At 37.7% G+C, this 21,742-nt stretch overlaps 1 protein-coding gene across 1 annotated transcript in view; it reads right to left on the minus strand.

Moving 5' to 3' along the window:
• ADCY1 (adenylate cyclase 1) overlaps positions 1 to 21,742 on the minus strand; it is a 156,434-nt gene that overhangs the window by 27,076 nt on the left and 107,616 nt on the right. Inside the window, 3 exon segments of the mRNA XM_066323149.1 lie at positions 2,382 to 2,479; positions 3,860 to 4,054; positions 7,473 to 7,628. Coding sequence (XP_066179246.1) covers positions 2,382 to 2,479; positions 3,860 to 4,054; positions 7,473 to 7,628 — 449 coding nt within the window.

Consider the following 21,742-nt stretch of genomic DNA (forward strand, 5'->3'; position numbering starts at 1 on the left):
GCTTGTGAGAACAAATCTGCCAGTCCAGAAGCCATGTGAGTGATGGATTCAGGCATATATGTAGCTGTGCCCTTGACAATTACTGGGAAAAGTTGTTTATACAGGGTTTCTAACAGCAGAAGTGTGCAATTCTCCTGTAGAGTTTCTAACTATTTGACCTTGATTTCAAATACATGTAACAGTCCCTATGATACAGGAACAGGGAGAATTCTGTGGTGTAACTAGAACGGGAAGGTGACTGGGTGCTGTTAGGGTGGATTCTGAATACAAGTATTAATAGGGTCAGGATCTCATGCCTTTAGAGAATTCACTTGTATTCAGGATGGTAGCATGCTAGAAAATAATGCAGGGGACATGTCTGCAAGAATATCTTATAATGCAGCAATAACTGATAACTGACAGTAGTGCTGAGTGGGACCCTGACAGACATTTGGGTTGGCATCTAAAAAGGGCTTAATTGCTTTTTTAATAAATAAACACAGATTCAGATATTAAAAGGGTTGATAGTCAGGGCTTTAAGTGGCTACACTACATATGTGCCTCCATAATTGGACAGCTTAGGTTGACAGGAACACAGCCTTACTTTGATCACCTCTGTCTGGGAATATAATATATATCTTTAGTTGAGAAGCTGTTTTGCTCAAATGATGACAGGAATTGTGAGAGTGGCAAGCCATCATCTCAATGGCATTGATTTCTGTATATTTATGCAGCAAATGACTTTCCTATGACACTTTCTTGTCTAGATGATCCACCTCCTCCTCCTTGAAATATAGAAGTGACATATCACTTCTCCCATTAGGGTAACATATTACAAGCCTTGTCTTGGCTTTTGCATTCTCTTACCATACCTAAAACTATTTTGGCAATCTAAATAGCAGCTTAAAACTCCAAACTCTGGAAAGAGGTGGAATTTTTCTATACTTCCAAAGTTTTAATTTAACTCATGTTTGCATCTGTGTCACAGCAAGGGAAGAGCACAGGAAGAACAGTAATTTGGCTGTATGAAGCCACCACTCAGACACTGAAAGAAGGAACTTAGGAGCATTCAGTGAGTGGCTGTTTTATCTAACCCAGTCCATCTTTATGACTTTCTGTGGTGATATTCTTCTGGAAATTATGTGTCTGTCAGATCACTACTTAAACTGAATCTCTGTCCAGTTGTTTTTATGTGGCAATGTTTTTTTGAAAGGCTATTATAAGATTCTTGGATATTCTTTCTGTTTTCAACTACATGAATACACTTTATCTCTCCTTGTTCAAAACTGCTATGTACTGCAGCTGTGGTTTACTGAAGAGGAAGGTGAAAGACTTCTTAATCATGCTCTAATTAGCAGAGTCATTAGCCTGGAAATTATGATGTAGATGATGATTCTTGTCAGTATTTGAATTCTTTAGATGAAAGGTACAATCTTCCAAATTAAAATTTGTATTTGAATTGTATTTTAATAATGTGAATAAAGTGTTTTTTCAATCTTTCAACTGGAAATAAAAGAATATAGAGATATTATTCTAGCTGGGGATTTGTGAATAGAAAAGACCATAATTTAAATGGAATTTTCAAAAGCATTATCCTGTGGCCAGTTCTATTCCCACTGAAATCTTTATAGTTAGTAAAAGTGAGTAAAGTCTATTTTTAATGTTTTGATATTCTAATCTGAAAAAGGTTCACTATTAATGTTTTTATACCTTACACACAATTCTATCTACCTCTAGATTTGAAAGTGATCCAATTATTTTCTAGTTAGTAAGCATTCATATAGAATTGACAAAATCTGAGGTAATCACTAACTAATCACTCAATAATAGGCATAGGACACCTCCCATGGGGTTATGTTTGCTTTAGGGCAGTCAAAGTTGGACTGGAAGTTGTGTGTGCATAGCCAAAATAGCGCCAGGCAGTTTATGCAGGGATAGTGTTGATGTCAAAACCTTCAATGAATGCTATAAATGCAGGCCTCAATGCAGCTGGATGGGTACTTTCAGTACTTTGTTACCATTAAACTATGTATGGTTTTATCTATGTTGCTATCAATACTTAATCCAAAGTAGCACAACACATTTAGAAAAGCCTCAGTAATGCCTTGTTTGTAATGCAGAAATACTTTAAATAAGTTAAAAATAACAACTGAAAGTTAAAATAAACACTGAAATGTATTTTTTTCCTTTAAGTGCATATTACTACAAAAGAAAAAAAAAGAAAAAATATAGTAAAAAGTGGACAAATGAAAGAGACAACAATTAGATTGAGGGTATACTAACAGAGGATCTCCTGTGTGAGAAGATGCCCATTCCTGTTCCAAACACTTTGATTTTTGACCTGTGCAGGATGTCTGAGGATGTGCCACTTTGAGTTATGAGGGCAAAAGACAGAAACTTACTGTGGTATTATTAGAAGGTAGACAAGGCCAAATAAGGCAGCTAGAATCAGTGAGAGAACAACAGCACTGGTGAAATACTCATCCTGAAGCTGGTGGTACTGTTAAAGAAAGGAAGAAATGAGGACAGTAAATATTTTATATATACCCAGACACCCACACTTGTCCATTCTCAGTAAGAAAGAGATGTATCTTAAAATAAAACAAGCCCCTACTTAGTTAAAACATGATGGCTTAATTCACATTGAAAAAACAGATGAGGGAAGTCTACACGAGATTTTCCTTGACAGAGTTCTCTTTTACCCTGTAACTAATCAAAACTGGTTTAGACTCTGATATAAGTTTATCTTTCTGAGAAAAAAAATTCAAGTGCTTTGAACCAGAAGGGGGTGGCCCTCCCTCTACTTACTCATCATGATAAAAGGCCAAACACCTCTCAGTGTTGCTTTCAAGAAGTCCTGTCGCTTCAGCTGCTCAGGACAGGATGCTAATGTGTGGACTTGGAGGCAGCAGCTAATGAGGTACATGGGCTCAGTTTGGAGCAGCTACTGTCCTTGATTTCACTAAGCTACAGTATTAACAAGAGGAAGCTTTACAGGGGTGGAAACATGAAAGTGTTTTCTCAGAAAGATACAAAGTTCAATATCATTTACACCAGAAAACATTTTATTTTGAAAGAAAAATGTTACAGCCAAGTAATAAATTACTTTGGAAACTTGAAATCAAAATTTATGCTTAAAACCTTAAAAAATTTGGATCCAATATGGCACACAGCCTTCTAAGTTGAAACAGTAGCGACATGAAATCTTAGACAATAAAGTCACTTACAGTGGAAAAATAAATTCTACTGCCAAATTAATTCAAAACAATACCACTTTTGTTTTTTCAAACACATAAACTAAAGGCTGTAAATACGAATTATTTGTATTCACAAAAATAAACCCCTAAAAGGTAGGAACAATCGTTAGCTGATATGCATGCTTGTATGTCTGAGTAAATCCCCTGCTTTCAGCACTGCCACACTGGTGTAATATTGCAACCTTGTCCAGAGATTTAATGTTGTGGGTTTTTTCATATTTTCTAGAATTTCTGGACCAACACTTAGCAGGCTACCTGTCCATCTTCTTGTCATTTACACTTCTCCAGAGCAGATGAGTGAGTAGGCAAACACATTGCAATGAGATAACGTTAAACAGGTGACTCGGGCAGTTTAGAGAAGCAAAAGAAAGACCAAGACACAGGATATATAACACAGAGTAGGATTGTGACAAGTAGGACAATACCAATTTTTCTTTTTATGCCCTTCAAGAGTTTTCATAGAAGGTAGAGATAATGTCACTGTCTTAACTGAGAGACAGTCCAGTGGAGTATTTAGAGATAGTGAATAGAATTTAAACATTGCATGAAACCCAAACAAAAATCCCAATGCTAGTTGGCTTGCGGTCAGTGAAATCAGTAAAAATAATTTTAAACCCCCTTACTTTATTTTCACGCTCAATTTGCTTATACTTCAGGGTAATGAAGTTCAAGTCAGCCATCTCAGACTCAGTTTGCCGGGCCTCTATCAAGCGGCTGATGTATCTGTTCACTCGAGTTCCCGGAGTGTTGTATACAACATTATTAGAAAAAGAGGAACGATTCCTGAGTTTTTCAGAGGCTGTCCTTAATGCTCTCCTCTGTAATATGGATGAAGAAAGAAGCACAGATTTTTTAGCACTGAGATTTTTCATTGCTATTCATATTACCTCCATCTCACGGAGAGGATGTAGAATTCATTAAACAGAGCAACTACAAAAGACAGAGTTCTTATCTCAGTGTGAATGTCACCTTTTTAAAATTCCTTACCTGAAATCATGATGTCATTTAAACCAATGAGAAAACTCCCACTTCATTCCAAGATTTTAATCCAGAAATTCTTCCCCCATACAGCCCTGACACTCCTCTGCCACTGAGAAAATAATCTGTTCCCAGTCAGGGTGACTTTACCTTGCAAAATTGTTTTATTTTGGTTTGTTTTCTCGACAGAAGCATTGAGCTCTGGGCATCTTGAAGACAAGATAACCAGGCTCCTCATAACACAAATAAAGTCCTACTGTCTAGTAACAATATATATTTCAAAAAGATACTTTACCTTAAAGTCTTGGACAATGATCATATCCATGATTTCAGAGAGAGGGTCTGAAATATCAAGTGTTGCTACCTTTAACTCACCCAATTAGCTCTCTTGTTAAGACATCTTGAGTATGCCTCAAGTGCATATGCAGATTCGAATGGAGCCATCCAACAGATCAGCAGAACTAAATTCTGCCTAGCTGGCCCCTCCAAGGCTGGGATAGCACAACTACAAGATGATTACTCATAGTCCTTTCCAGTGGAAAAGATTTATGACTGAGCATATCTGAAGGGGATTTTAGACAAACTGTCTCACTTTTCACAGAGAGCACTCATGAGACAGTGAGCAGCACCTCAGCCACACTGGCAGCAACCTTCAGTTGGGCACTTTATTCTAAACCAGAATGGCTAGATCTGGTCTATGACTGGACAGGGGTCAAGCCTACCTCCCAGAAGAGTTTTGACAACAAAGCTCAGTCAAGTTCTACTATTTCTGTAAGTTAAAGGATTTTTTTTTTTTAATCTAGCATCTGCAGAGTTCAAGACACTTCAAAACATTATGAAATAATAAGCCTACTCAGGATATAAGCAGATTCTGTCAGAAAGATATTAAAGAAGAAAACAAAATTTCTGTTATCAGAACACTTAGTCCTAAATAGCCCACTCTAGAGGCTATACAACAACAAATCCTTTTAATTCAAATGGTAAAAATGATGGTGATCTCTGTCTAAGTAATCTTGCAGAAATGGCACTTTCCTTTTTCATTTCACAAGAAATTCTTAGGAGTACCTCATCAGTGAACAAATTGTGAACTACAGCAGTTTATTAGCTTACATAGCTTATATGTATATTATATCTAAATCCTTATGAATAATGAGGAGGGTTATCTGCTGACTGGTACTCTAGTTTTCTGTTTGTGAAGGAAAATGGACCCTAGGAGAGATAAAGTAACTTTTCAAGCCTTGCTTTGCTGGCTTTATATGTAGAGAGGAGGTTACACAAGCAGTAAAGAATTATAAAGTAACATTTTTCTTCAAGCTATCAGATCTGATTACATGGTAAATTGTCTTTGGTTTAAGAGCTAATTGTTTCAACATGAAAACTAATTTTAGAGACATATATTGATTAGAGATCTTGAATTGCCAGGCAAACAACTGTTTTCAGTGTTTCTAAACAGAGAGAAATTTGTTTTCTTGAAGAAACATATGTATCAGTAATTTGTAGGGAAATTAAATGCTTTTAGGTATATTGTCAGAAATACATAATTTTGCTCTCAATAAACTATAATTAGTTAGCATATGTTGCATTAGTTGCAGAAGAAATACATCTTCAAAGAATTTTTACAACTGAAATTTAAGCCTATAGTATATCAACAAGGAGGAGGAAAGCAGTATTTAAATAAATATTTCTTTGAATTAAAACCTGAAATGAGGGTAGATGAATATGGGTGTTATTCTGATATATGGATTAAATTATATTATCTAGTCTACCATTTTGAAACAGGGTTAAAGTTTCCGTTCTTAATCAAAATAGCTGTTTCTTGCATATAAATATTTCTTCTAAATATCTTATTTGTGTCTCTATTATTATTTTGCACAGTAAACTTACATCATGTCTTACATATGTAAGATCCAGTATTTATGTTTCTCAGAAACATACTGGCTTCATAGCCTTTAAACATCCCACTTGTTTTACTTTATTTACATGATTTGAGGACTGAAAACTCTAAAGAAACATTTTAAGACAGTATATTTATATTAGTATCATGTAATACAAATCCATGATGTTTTATATAAAAGCTACAAAAGCCCAGAACAACTGTTTCCATTACTGATAGCATTGTAGAACTTCACTGCCAATGTTCTGGCATGAAAAAAAATTCATCAGATCACTAACCAATCCACATGGAGATTTTCTGTGTATATGACCATATTTATACATACATATACACATGACACGATGTAAAGTATTTCATATGCTTCAAAGAATGTATGAGTTATTTTTAAAAAATACTCAAAGCTAACAATAAATCCCAATTGGAAGGGCTTGTACATGGCCAATTTAAAAATCAAATCTGGAGTTTCTGAAAATCTTCACTGAAGCATTGTTTTAAAGGAACTAATTGACTTTTCTCCCCTTTTCCTCCAGAGGAAATGCAAGCACATATAAAACTCAAAATATGAAAGTTCAAATGCTTTCTGAAAGTAAGATCTAGACTGAGTCTTCAATAAATGAAAAAAAAAAAAAAAAAAGAAAAAAAAAAAAAGGGTGAAGCAATCACCTGAACTACAATCAAGCTGAATTACTGATTCCAGTGCTTGCATGCCACCACTCAGTGGTGGAGTGACTTGTGTGATACTGCCACCTGCTGTCAAAGAAAACGGAATGAGCAACTCTTACGGCTTTTATCCATAAATTTACAGGTAGATTCACATATAGAAAAGAAGCAAACCAGACTACTAGTATGTAAAGCAATTTTGATTTATGGAATTGCAAGGCATTCAAGAAAGTGTAATTTATATTTGTGTTAGAGACTTCTAAGTTTAGGATTTGAATTATGGATAAAGAGGGGTTTTAGCTCATAAGTTGCCTTTCATACCTCAGAGAACCATCTAGAGAAACAAAATTATTCTGTTGGTTTGCATTTGTCACCATCAGCTTCAGACTGGGGTGGACAAAAGATGCAAAAAAATGTATGTTTAAAAGAATGGGAACAGCCTCAGAAATTCCAATTCTGGTGAAAAAGCCCATAATAGAAGCCACATAGGACACCTATGCTGGCTTTTCCAAGAGCAGCTCCAAATTTGAGGCCTTTTATAATTAAATTTTGTCTTTGCTGTAGGAATTAGATTGTTCTAGCTCCAGCAGGAACACCATAAACTTCTTTACTGGTAACATCATCTCCTATGTTCTAAAAGATGGTCTGCTTGATGCAGTCCTGAAATTGATGCCCAAAGAGTGAACTTGACCCACATCGACTACCTTATCATCATCCTCACACGTCATGACGTTGGAGAAAGGGATCTCGGCTTTGAACATCTTGCGACAGTGCATGAGCTGAACAAGCAGATAGCAGACTGTCTTGAACTTCATTCTTTTGGCAGGCTTAATGTCCGAGAGAATCAGTCCAGGAAATATCTGTTGGTCAGAAAAATATTATGTATAACTTAGACATTGCATTTCCATGCAGATGTATACACTTGCAGGCATTTGTACCCCTTTATGGACAGAACAAAACAATATTCTAGTCAAGAAACAATACTTTTTGATAAACATCTCACATTTGCAAATAAAATTTACTCTGTCTTTCTTCAAAATGACATATAAGGAATCTATTGAACAGATTTTATGTAAACTCATACTTAACATTTTGGAAACTGTTATTTTCTTAGAAATGTGAGCTATTAAAAAGTGCATTAGTGGCAAAATCATAAAAGAGGCAATATCTGTATTTCTTTAACATTAAAATAAATTTTTGATAATAAGGAAAAAATAAGGATGCAATTAGCATTTTTATTAATTGACATTAAAAAATATAATTTCAGTCTTCTTCTTCCCTTATTTTGTTACTTCAGCCATAGGTAAGTTCATTAAAATCTGAAGAGGAAAACTTTTGCTTTAAAGATATATACATATATGCCTTAAAAGGAGAGTGTGAGGCATTGATGTTATAATTCACATCTTATTTCTACAAAGCAAGAAGTGTTATACAACAAAGAAATATTCTCAATGGGTTAAGTATAATCTATTCCTTCTACCATGCAGCTCCCAGTTCAGCAAGGACAAATATTTCCTTGGTTAACTCTTAAACATGTATTAAAATACTGCTGACTTCAGTAAAGCCCTAGCACATGCTCAGATGCTTTATCAGATCAGGATATTATACCCTCAATATTTATACCAAACTTATTCATCCTTCTGGCATGTAAAAAGTGTTAATAAGAAACATGGTAGAACTCAATGCCTCCTCAGTATAGGAATTCAAGCTTGTAAAATTTTTCTCTTCTGGATCAACAAAATAAAGAAGCACAGAGGATATGGTCCTTAGTTTTCCTAGGTACAAAAGACAGAGAAAATCGCTTTCCAAAAACTTTATTCAAATGCTCTTTAAGTTGACAAATGACAATGAGAATTTGCTGTGCATTATTCACAATAATATGATTTACTAGAGCTGTTTACATCATCATTTCAATTATCAAAGAATGAAGAAATAACTGAAAGCATTTGTTTAATGCATGTTTTCTTAGACAACTAAATTTAGATGGACAGGGTAAATGATACTGATTATATTCTGAATGGCATCTCAGATATCAGCCTGTTGTTACATTTAACACATACAGCCATGCACTTACATTTTCTGGAAAATCAAGGTTATACATTATTGAACTTGTAATACGTTGTTTAGTCAGTTACATTCTGGCTATGTGTCCTGGGCTATGTAACAAAAAAAAAAATTTGTTCTATTCCATCCGTTGAAACCAGCTGGGGAGGTGTTCTCTTTATCTCTAGTAACTCCAAGAGAGGAGGGAGGGGGTGGGTGCCTTCTGGTAATGGGCCAGCTGTTTAAACCAGGTAGAATATTGCTCCTTATCTCTTCCACAACATGTTCATCCTCCTGGGAATATCTTCTGTTAATGGGCCATTAAGGCTCACCAATGATATGACATATTACATCATCCCATTGTGAGATGATCCACCCAGCGGGGGAGCCAAACCATTCCTAATTAGATGAAAACGGAGACCTAGGAACACCAGGAATTCTGGTTTTCCATTGGATTCCCAGGAAGGAGGACTGGACACACCTCCCCATTACTGGACCCTTTTCTACAGGACCATATCTACTCCAACAAAACTACATCTGCCACTCCAGGAGGGCGTAGTTTGGACTGCTTCCAACACCCTGACCAACAGGGTGTCAGGTCATATTTCTGACTCTGTAAGGGTTTCTAGGATTTTTGTTTGTTTTGTTTGTTTGTTTCTTGTACAACCGCATTTGTATTCTTAATATTTCTAGTGCAGAACTGCTATTCCTATTCCCAAATCTTTGCCTGAAAAGCATTTAATTGCAAAATTATAATAATTTGTAAGGAGGGGTTTACATTCTCCGTTCCAAAGGAAACTCCAGCTTTCCCTGGCAGATACCTGTCTTGCCAAACCAAGACACTATGAAAAACAATAATGACCACAATGTTACACTTGTTATTTTTTTCCTAGCAGACAGCCATGTTCTCAACATGTGACAGGCTTCAAATGTGCAAAGGTGTCTAGCTACTTTATTGTACACTAAAAGATTGACTGAAGCCAGCTAATACCACTGCACTGCACTATACTGCACAGTCAGCAGCTGAAATCTAAAAGGATATCTGTGTATCTAGTGTGTAGTCACTTGTGTAAGTGGTAGTTTAACAACAGTCTGCATGAAGATATTCCCAGTATGAACCCTTTCTTTCAAGGGCTTTCTGGCAGCAGACTTACCACTGAATTGCATAGAAGATACTGTACAAGGATATTCATAGACTAATCATCCTTTAAGTATTCCAAAGGACACCAAGTAGATAGTTGTTAGGCATGACTATGGCAGATATGATCAGTTTTTGAGCTACAATTCCTAACAGCTAAAATATACTTTTTGGAGAAGTATTTCACTTACAAATCTTCCTAATGTAGCCATAATTACTTTAGAAGCTCTAGATATTTTACAAAGTCGCTATGATACAACAAAAATGAGCAACTTTCTTGAAACTTCCTCCAGTTTTGCATTTAATTTCATTTTCAGCAATTTACTGGTGGACCATATCTCAAGACATCTTTAGCTTTCTTTGCTCCAACTGTCACAGTGGACATTGCATTAATTAAGTCAACAATTTTGATGATTTTAAATAAATTATGATTTTAAATAAATTCAGACACCCATAAAAGCTTCCTGACAACCTTCATTATGGAAATGCAACACTATAGATGCAAGAGTGGCAAAGAATATATAAAGCACCTTACTAGCAAAAGATCCAAGAAGGCATGATTGTGAAAGGTGAGCATTTGTGCATGACTATATCCTCCTACAAGGATTTGAAGTCCTATGAATAGAGAAGAATTTAGACTTTCCTCCATGCAACTTTTTTCATAATGTTTTCCTGATTATAACCTGCAACTTGAAAACTTGGAATGGACTCCACTCTAAACTGTGGCCCTGCCATGAACATGGTTTTTCTCCAACCACATGTTTTCATTCAGTTTCCTGATTTTATCTTCAAACCAGTATGTAGAACAGGTTTAGCTCTTACCATCAATTGCTTTCTTATAGCTTAGAAATCTTACAGGCAGATAATACATCAACAGTATCAACAGTAAACAGAAATTTCACCTGAGGTCCCTGAAAAAAATGGAGTAGTGTGAGATCTTCCATCAAAGAAAAACAATGACAAATTGTAGTGAGTTTAGCAAAGGTTCACCAAAACAATTAGGGTTCTCAAGTGTATGACATACAAGTGGAACCTGCAGGAATTTATTTCATTTAGCTGGAAGAAGAGAAGGCGAATGAGGGATCTACTTGCTGTCTATGGTAGTTTAGCACAGATGTAGGATTTTTCTAGGGAGGTTTTAGCAGATGTTTATGGCTTGGCTGACCAATTGAAGAGTTGGTTACACCTGTGGAAACCCTGGCTTAAAATCAGAGGATCCCTTGTGACTGGCCCTTTTCCTTCTGGTCAATGACAGGTAACAACTGTCCCTAGCAGCTGCTCTGAGGAGCAGCCATGCCCCTGCTGCCCCCCCCTCCTGGGAGAAGTTGGCTTGGGGCATGGCCATGCCTCCGGGCCCAGGCCTCCTCCACTTCCCCTGAATGGTGAGGGAGCGGCTCAAGGCCTGGCTGGGCTCCAACGGTTCTTGGCAGGAAAAAGAGGATAGGCTACAGCCTGGCTTACGACGGCTGTAAGGGAGGGCCCGGCCCTGGCTGGGCTGTGCCACAGGCCCTATTTGCCAGTTCCACAAGCTGGGGAGGATGGGATCTTCTCCCCATCACCACTGCCGCTTTGAAACTATACACTGTGAGCCGCAGCCGAGAGAAAGAAAGAGCCTGGCTGCTTTGGGATCCTTCAGCCTAAGAAGCTGCTGCCCAGCAGAGATCACTGCAGGCCTGGGCAGTTTTAACTCTTTCTTGACAAAAATGGGATTTCTAAAACTTAAGCTTTCTCTCCATGGAAGACAGAGTGATTTAAAACGTAGAAAGACCACATGAAACAAAGTCAGTAAAATGACTGATGAAGACTATTGGAAGAAGGTATGGAGGAAGTGGACATTTTTGGCTGGACTTCTCTGGATGTAAACCATGGAGAAATGGACCATTTTTTTATAATATTATAATGCTGTTTGGGAGAATGCAAGTTCTGGTCAAAGGTTGTGTACTGATATAATTGAGATCTGATTGAGAATTTTGAATTGAGTAAGCCCTCAGCTCCTGGGGTAAAAATAAGGAGGTCTCAGCTTTTGAGACAAAGATGATTCCAGAGAGAAAGTGATTGAAAGCTGGCTCCTTGGAGTAAAGTGAGGTCTCTATTTCTTTTGAGATAGAGACGATTTTAGAGATAGAAAAAGCATTCTTAAAATGATCCCCCCAAATATGCTGGGAGACCCCAGTAGCCAGAGGAAATACTGCTAATGGATGGGACTGCGCAGTCAGCGGTTGCAGATTTGTGACGTTGAAAGCCAGAAGACTCTTTGTTTCTTGTGGCAAACGTCTCCATGAAAACTCTAGAGAGACTAGATAACCAAAGTGGTACAAAATTATGTTTAGATGGTTGCAACTGACTGAAAATCATAGTTTTCTCTCTATGTTGTGTGGGAAAGTGAACAGTTTGCGGTGGTGGAAAGGGTTGTGTTAGAAATTTCATTTATTTTTTTCTTTTCCTATTTCTTCTTCTTCGTGTGTGTTAATAAATTTGATTACCTTAAGTTGGGCCTGTTTTGCCTTTTCCTTCCAAATTCTGTCTCTCAGAGGGAAAAAGAGGGTAGACACTCCAACCACTACACTAAATTTGGCAAACCAGAATTCAGCAAACATGAAACCACTACACTGTCTTCAACCGCTTAAGGAGTAGATGCAGAGAAGACAGAGCCAGAATCATCCTGAATACTACTCAGAAAAAAGCACAAGAGGCAATGAATGTAGTCTATATCAAGGGAAATTCCTATTTGATAGAAAGAAGTTTAGCGTCTTTGAGGATGATCATGCCTCCAGAGGCTGCCAATGAAGGAAACATTTACGACTTACTCAAAGGTCGATCTAACTGCAAAGCCAGCCCTGGTTTGAGCAAGATCAATCACTTGACCTCCAAAGGCCCCATCCAAATTCATCTAGTGTGCAATGTTATGAAAATTTGTGAACACACCTACTGTGTAGTTACTGTTCTTCATGGTTGGCCAAGAGCATAGCCACTCAAAGGGCACTGAATACACAAAGTTGACACAATGACAGTTCTCAGCAGATCCATATAATTAACTTTATAATTTTGGTTGATTGATTGGGGATGTTTTTAGTTGGTTTGTTTTGGGTTTTCTTTATCTAGTGGTTTCAGGACATGTAGATTCTGCACGGGGATTGAGGCTTTTTCAATCTACACAATCTACACAAAAAATACAAAGAAATTCTCTCTCACCTTCATCTCACAAATCATATCACTTTTTTATTCTTGCTTTTACAGCAGAACAATGCTTTTGGCATAGTGAACGCAGTGAAATATTTAAGTAATCGCAACTTCTGCTCTCAGTCTATGACAAAGTCAGGAAATGCAAACCAGTCTGTTAAGACTTAAACCCCCTGCAAATGAAAAACCCAACCCCATTGTCTTTTATTCTGTTTTTCTTCTGATCTTGCTCCAGACCAATATTACAGGAGTATTCCAGCTCATTTTGTCAAAGCATATTACTTTCTCAAGTCTTTTTGACCTTTGGCATCATTGCTAATTCTGTTCACTTTTCATTTAGCTCATAACTTTAGGAAAGTTTGGTTGTTTGCTGCAACACAGCTGACAAATAAGGTTAAGAGCTGGACTTTTCTAACAGAGCACTCTGAAAGCAGCTGGGACTATATACAGCTTTGTGAATGCAGAAAATAAGCATTGATTCAAATCCTGGGAAAACACCCCAGTGTTTGAATGCCATGTAATATTCTGGTAGGTATTAAACTGAAGCTCATCTGAGACTCTCAGAATTGTCAGCAGACTGTTATTTTCCTGACTATATTCAACCTCAGTGCTTTAAGTTGCAAGGAAAAGAAGATACTAATATCATTCAAAACATATTTACATGAACCGCCATTCCTGTAGCACTCTGTCTGTCTGTGTTTTCTATCTTCAGACAGGCAGAACCATGTTTCTTGGTGGTAGTATTTTTTCCATGACTATCTTCAAGACATTTCGTCCTAAGATAGATGAGCACATTTTTTTCTTCTTTTTTTTCTCTTCTTCCTGTAGTTAAAATCATTAGACATTTCTCCATCCTTTTCTACTGCCTTTTTGATACATTTTACTTATCACACCTCAGTTATCCAATAGGAAAATATATTAGCGATTTTACCAGAAAATACAACTTCTGTAAGACTAACTTTTTAAATTCAGAATAGTATAACCATTTTCTTGACACAGATGTAGAAAAAGTTTTTAGTAGTTTGAAAGACTAAGCCAATGTCTAGGAGACCCACAAGAGAGGAAAATCATTTATCAGTGCCCTACATATTTCCTTTTACAGATTTTACATTATAGAGTGTTGCCTCAAGTTTGCCTGCTTTTCACTGTTTGCATTTTGTTCTCACACAGCTTCAAGTAAACTATGTATATTATTAGAATTGTTTACATTCTTCCTCTCTAGGAGGAGAATGATGACTGATGGTGATGTTCACCAATGAGGTCAAAGAGGTGGCTACCTGTGTAGCCAATCTTGTCCTGTCTGTAAATTTTTATATATATGGAGTCAGAAAAATAAAGTAGAAGCTTTCCTGCTTGATCTTCTGCTGGCCTGTTTCGTCCTTTTGTGCTCCTAACAGCAGCTGTACGTGTGACCCTCTGTCACAATAGAGGAACAAAAAGACAGAATTATATTAGAGCATATAACTAATTGTATCACTGACATCCCAAACTGCAGGCTTTCATACTGATGATGCACTAGCAGCTTCACAGCTACTGCAGGAGCAATCCTGAGGGTGTGGAGTGATACACTCTGCAACACAGACATCATTCTTCTGTTTATATTTGCTGGGTAGTAATACAAGCAATTTATTTCCATTGTTTGGGTTTGTATACTCCAACAACTTCGGCACACATTCCAACCAAGTCTCAGGCACAGAACAGTGCCTGTCCAGATAAAAGCTAGAGCTTCCATTAAAAGAGTGTGTGCCTATCTGTTAAATTGGGTCTGCTAAGGTATATTTAGGGTGTTAAAATCTGAAACACCCAAAATATGCATTCACATCTCTACTTAAGTTCTTTGAAAGAAGCTGTGACCGATCAAGTGGAAAGACTACCCCTGGGTGCTCAAAATCATGGTAGTAGTGGCAACTGTCAGTTTGAAAGAAGAAAACCCCAGTGTGGACCCAGATATGGACTCAGATGCCTAATGTGCAGCATTTTAAATTAGAAAACAATTGTGAAATACATTTTTGCTTGTAATGTGCTAATAAGAGAAAAAGTTTTTATGAGTAGTGGGTAAAGATTTACATTCCCTGCATTAGATGGAAATCTCTCTTTTTCTGTCACTACTTACAGTTTAGGAGTTAGAGCTCTAGCACTCCATAAGGGCTAGTAAGCATTGCTGGGGGTTAAATTTCTTTCTTTTTACTTATAGAATTTTTTCCCGTAAGTTGCTGGGAAACTAACTACTGAGTAATTGTGCCTAATTAAGAAAAAAAAAAAAAAAAAGAAGTGACCAAAGTCAAGAGAGAAGTGTAACATCTGGCTACACTTCCTTTATCTGGTAGTTTCTCTTGGAGGGGGAAGATTCCAAGAGTTTTGGGGGGCAGGTAAAGGATAGGGTGGGGGCAGCTGCTCCCTCTCGCTCTCGGCATTAGAAGGAGACCAGTCAAGCTGGTTGCTCAGTGCAGAGAGAATTCACTGTCACCACCAGAGTCCAATCTGAGGGACCTACCACCATTTGCTTGTGTATCTAGGAATTCTGAGCTCACTTTTCATTCCCTGCCTTGCTGGAGGCTGCTGCTGTTCCACCCCAGCTGCTCCTCCAGCACTGCTCTGGGTGTTTTCGTGCTGTAGCCCAGCACCCCCTACCCTGCTGGGAGCTCCCACAGTTCCAGCTACCACCACAGAGCTTCTGATACATCTCATCCACCAGCCTGGGATTCCTGCTCATTCCTGCCGTTCCAGCTTGGTGATCTCAGAATCTTGCAGGGGCACGGGATCAGACTGCCCCGGGTTTTGTGAAGCAAAGCCTCTCCTCCATCCCTTCCTCTCTCAGCTGAGAAGGATGTCACAAGGTTTCTGGTTCTGTTTTTGTTAATGCCACAGTTATTGTTGTTCATTTGCCTTGTTATACATACTAGTAAAGAACTGTTATTCCTACCCTTCATATCCTTGCCTGAGATCCTCCTAATATCAAAATTGCAATAATTTGGAGGGAGAGGGTTTACATTCTCCATTCTAAGGGAGGCTCCTGCCTTCCTTAGACACCTGTCTTCCAAACCACGACAAACATAACAGTCACATAAGTAAAAAGATCATCAGAATCCATTTGTCCAGAAAATTTATGACTTAAAAGAACCATTAAAACTTTCTTGAAACAAAGTAAAACAAATATTTTTAGAACAGTCAGATGCCAAAAAGATCTTAGGGATCTGTTAGGCATACAGGTGGATTTACTGGGTCATAACTGCTCTCTGGAAGCTACAAAATTTACATTATTGGAAAAAGAAGACAATACGAGAACAGTGTGCTATGTTCCCCTAGACCTAACCAGAATGATTAAATCAAATTCATTTTGCAAAGAAAGAAATTTTCCACAAATACACATGGAACTTCATTTTGAATGGAAGTAGTAAATTTAAAAGATTAGGTGTAGTAATTTCAGACCTATTGTATCACTCAATTACTTCCTTCTGTATCCTTCTTTATCTTGTTTTAATCAGGTCAAACAAAATCCAAATAATTTCTATTTAAAACTCTAGTAATACATGGATTATAGGCATCAAATTCTTTCACTGTTGAAAGCTCAGTTAGAGTATTATTAAGGCATGATAGAAAGCACCCCAAAAGCGGTTCTACTTGTGAAACATTCCAGTTGCTAACATTAAATTAACAATAAAGTGAAAGGACAAGCACATGTAGCTACTATGTATTTTATCTATACAAAGCAAAAAAATCATCATGAATCTATGTTGTTTTCTCTCTGCTATATTGCATAATGTTCATTCCATGCTGGGGGGAAAAGGATCAGGAACAGAAAAGGCATAAGCAGACAAAACCTGTTGGCTGGTGATGGAAAGATTTAGAGCGTGGTAATTTATTATATTATAGAACACAAATAATCTGCTTCATGCAACCAAATTGTACCAATTATCAGTAAAGGAGGATGTACTCCAAGACAAAAATACTGCCTTTTCAAGAAGAATGATGAAAATTTTGTTTGTTTTCTTAATCTGTGGTGATAGGACTGCAATGCAGGATCTTTTAAATCTCATCAGTTTATGCTAGATGAAACAACAAAGTAAAAAAGTGATGTGACAGCCTTTGCCACTTTTCATGCAGCTGTGGCATGCAAGTTAGAACAAATACAGAAAGGGTGATTGGGCATTGGAATGGGCTGTCCAGAGAAGTGGAGGAGTCACCATCTGTGGAGGTGTTTAAGAAAAGACTGGATGTGGTACTCAGGGCCATGTTCTAGTTGACATGATGGTGCTTGGTCATAGGTTGAACTTTATGATCTCAAAGGTCTTTTCCAGCCCAGTTGATTCTGTGTGATTCTGTATGAATCTCAAGTTGCTGAATTTCTTTCTATTTGATCATGAGTTGGAGAAATTGTGATCAACCTTTTGAGCTGTAAATCCATCTGCAGTTGACAGTAAATTATGCCATAGATGTGCACTATAGATAATTGCTCTCAATAATTCTGACACTTCAAAGTTTTTACATTTTAAATAGAATTTTCCATAGGATGCTCCTAAGGCTGCATTTGCTTATTAAGAGTCAGCTATTTTTTCCTGAAATTTGAAAGACTGGAAATAGTAATTTCCTCTTCCTTAAACATTGCTTTAATTGCTTTAATTTCTCTTTTCAAATAAACTACTGGGTTTTGGTTGTTGTTGTTGCTGCTGCTTTTGTTGTTGTTGTCCTGGGTTGTAGTATAGGATTTATTCTATCACCATCTTCATGAACTAATGAAGCCAATTGTTGGAGCAGTGTTCTTCCCAAACCTCCCTCCCTCTGGGGTGCCTTCTGTTAACAGCCCATCAAATGCCTTGCTGCATGACTCATAGACAACTCCCTCCTGGAGCTATCTCTTTTTAATGGGCCATCAAGGACCTCCTGTATGACTCATCATCCCATTGTGAGATTCTCTGCCCAGGGGGAGGAATCAAGCATTCTCACCTGGATATAAGCTGAGATTTGAGACCGTACAGGCAGACCTTACCCACTGGATTCCCAGAGGACCAGAGCCATCAGAACTTTCTACGAGATCACTCCTTCAGGAAGACCACCTCACCTGGACTGCTTCCATCACCCTGCTCAGGTCGTATTCTGACTCTGTCAGTGGTCTCTTTGCATTATTGCATTTATTTTATTTTATCTTTTTTTTTTTTTTCTCTTGTCTTCTCATTAAATTGTATTTCTGACTTGGAGCCTCTCACTCGGTTTACTTTCACACATTTGAAAGTAACCACAACATTTGTTACACAGGAATAATTTGTAAGTTGCATCAATAGTGCTTCCATTTGTTTTTTGCACCCTATGACTACTATTCCTGGACACAGCTCTACTGCTGTTAATGGTATACAGCATTACTTGTCTTTGCATTGTCTCTGGAGCCAGCAAAGTTACACCATGAAGCAGGTTCTCTTAAAGCTGGCAGTGGGTAACAGTGATGGCAGGCCAAATTCTGTAAAGGCAAAAATTATCACATGCTGAGAAATCTTTCCCTTCATGCAAACTTGATCACTTCTTACAACTACGTGGCTATCTGTTAGAAGTACCTTCAGGAATTTTACTTAGTTAGTTGTGCTGGGCTGTTTTACTAGTTAGCTGTGCTGGGCTGTTTTCTCAGCTGATGAAATAATGAGTCCTTTCAAAACTGGAGAGGTGCCACCACAGAGTGAATTGCTGCAATAAATACAGAGAAGCAAGCCCAAGTAAAAAACCACTCAGATATCAGTGAGGTTGGACACAAACCTTAGAGGTGTTTTACTACAAGAGAATCAGACTTTCTAGAGCAACTGAAGAAATGAAGGAGACAGTCCAGCTAAGCCCCCTACTTCTGCTGTGCAACTGGGAGTCAGCTACTCCAATAGGAAAACTGGAGGCAAATGCACTTTGACTAATGTCAGTGCTGACAATGAAAGAACGAAGGATTCTGACGAAAGCCAGATTAACTCTGTTTAAAAAATTAAATTAAAAATAAATTAAATTTTAGGCAAACAGTTTGAAAGTCATAACAGGATTAGTTAGGTGGAAATCCTTAGTAGAAAAAGTTATTTAGATGGTCTAAGCAGAGTTATAAAGTCCTTGTAAGGGGCTCTGAGATTAATATTATGGCCTAGATATTTTTTTTCTTGAAATAAAATTCATATAAAGTAATACTTACTATACTTCACAAAGCTAGAATTTTTTTGAAATTAAGAGAATGATCATGTTTCTAAAGCATGGAGTGAATAATTAATATATTAAATTTTATATTTTTTATTTATAAATTTTATATGTCTTTTTCTATCTGGATCAAATCTCCTGCAAAAGCCCAAGGCATTCATGTGTATGGTCAGACTTGTGCCTTCTTACATAAATCAAAATTTCCAAATTTTCTCTCAGTGCAGTATTTTGGTCTATGACTGTAAGTATTAATATCAACATAAAATATCAAGAAGACAATCAAACTTAAAAGTAGTATGATAGCTTTTAAAAAACTAGTAACTTTATCAGTGTATGTATCAGGGAACATGTATTGTACTAAGAAGGCACATTTGCATAAGTTTTTAACTATGGAAGTCAGAAAAAAGGATTCTTTTAATTAAAAAAATCTGGCTTTAGAAATCAGATTCATTATTTAAGTGTGTTTAGGAGCTGAATGTAATCCAGTCAATTATGCGTTAAGTAGAACTAAATAATAATAATAATAATAATAATGAAATCATAAAATGGTTTGGATTGGAAGAGACCTTAAAGACCATCTAGTTCCAAGCCTCTGCCATAGGCAGGGACACCTTCCACTAGACCAGGTTGTTTAAAGCCCCATCCAACCTTAGCTTTGAACACTCTCTGGGTTGGACCATCCACAGATTCTCTGGGCAACCTGTTCCAGTGTCCCTCCACTGTCAAAGTATAGAATTTCTTTCTAGCAACTAACATAACCAACTCTCTTTCAGCTGGAAGCCATTAATCCTTGTGCTATTACTACAGCTCCTGCCAGAGTCTCTCTCTGACTTTTCTGTAGGACCCCTTCAGATACTGGAAATTGCTGTGAGCTCTCACACAACCTTCTCTTCTCCAGGCTGAAGATCCCCAATTTTCTCAGCCTGTCTTTGTAGGGGAGGTGGTCCAGTCCTCTTGTCAACTTTGTGATCATCTGTGGACTTACTCCAACTGTTCCTTGTACTTATGGGAAGGGGTACCAATACTGTACACAGTACTTCAGGTGGGATCTTACAGAGCAGAGTAGAGAGGCAGAATCATCTCCTTCAATCTGCTAGCTACTATCCTTTTGAGGCAGCCCAGGACATCGTTTGCCCTCTGGGCTTTGAGCACACACTGCCAGTTCACGCAGCTCACATTGAGTTTTCATCAACCATCACGCCCAAATTCTTATGCATAGGGTATTCTCATTTAGTTCTCTATTCAAGTTGTAGGTGTGCCTAAGATTGCCCTGACCCAGCTGTCGCTGGCTTTATTGAGCTTCATGAGGTTCACAAAGTTCCACCTCTCAAGCCTGTCCATGTTCCTCTGGATGGCATCCCTTCCTTCCAGCATGTTGACTGCACCACACAGCTTGGTGTCGTCAAGAAACTTTCTGGAGCTGCACTGTCCATGTCATTGACAAGGATGCTGAACAGTATCAGCCTCCCCACCGACCCCTGTGAGACACCACTTTTCACAGGTCTCCAGGTAGACTATAAGCTGTTGAATGCATAGACTAATAGATAATAATAGACTAATATATTCTCTACCAAAATAAAAATGGTAGCAAAACAAAGAAATGTATTCCTTCAGTGGCGCTTATCAGTGCTCTCATATTAAACCAGTAAGCACATCAGACCATAAAAGTTAGCTGATTCAACAGAAGATTTAAAAGATGGGAATAATTTACAATCTGTTCATATTTAAAATGTAACTGGTAGATGAATGAGTCATCTTACACTGTTGCCATTCTTGGCTAGAGTGACAGTGATGAAAAATTTTCCTGTCAGACCAAATATAGAAGACCTGGGGCATATGGTCTTACTTTTGCTTCAAATTCAATGTATTCTTGGTCATTGACCACTTGCCAAGTGGTCTTACTTTTGCTTCAAATTCAATGTATTCTTGGTCATCTCTTGCTCATAACATTGATTTTCATTACACTTAGTATCATACCTGCCTGAGTCAGCTCATGTTAATGTCAGAGATGATATATAAAGAATAAAAGCTGTATTTCAGCTGCTGAGGTTCAAGAGGAAGGAATACAATATTAAATCAGAAAATACCTGAATTCAAGAGGTAAAACTCTGTCTTGTCTGTGCTTCATGGGTAGCCTTCTATTTTTATGTCTTTGAAGAGGCAGTGATTGGAGTAGGAAGGAACAGCAGGTGTTTATTTAGAAGGCAAATATGCTATTATGTAGCTTGTGGTCAGTGATCAGTATGCAAGTGTACAAAGATTAGGGATGGTTGTGATGGACTGTGATAAACAGCAAAGTGGCTGTTTGACCTGCAAGCCCAGTGGAGAAGCCAGTCAACACCAGTAAAATTTATGAAGTGTTTCTTTCTTGGCTGACATGCCATTGATGCATGCTAGAGAGCTGCTGTTAAGCTGTAGAGCAGCATCTGCCATTTCATCTGCCACAGACTCATCAGT

This window comes from Sylvia atricapilla, chromosome 1 (assembly GCF_009819655.1).
Source record: "Sylvia atricapilla isolate bSylAtr1 chromosome 1, bSylAtr1.pri, whole genome shotgun sequence".
In the NCBI taxonomy this organism is placed as follows: Eukaryota; Metazoa; Chordata; class Aves; order Passeriformes; family Sylviidae; genus Sylvia; species Sylvia atricapilla.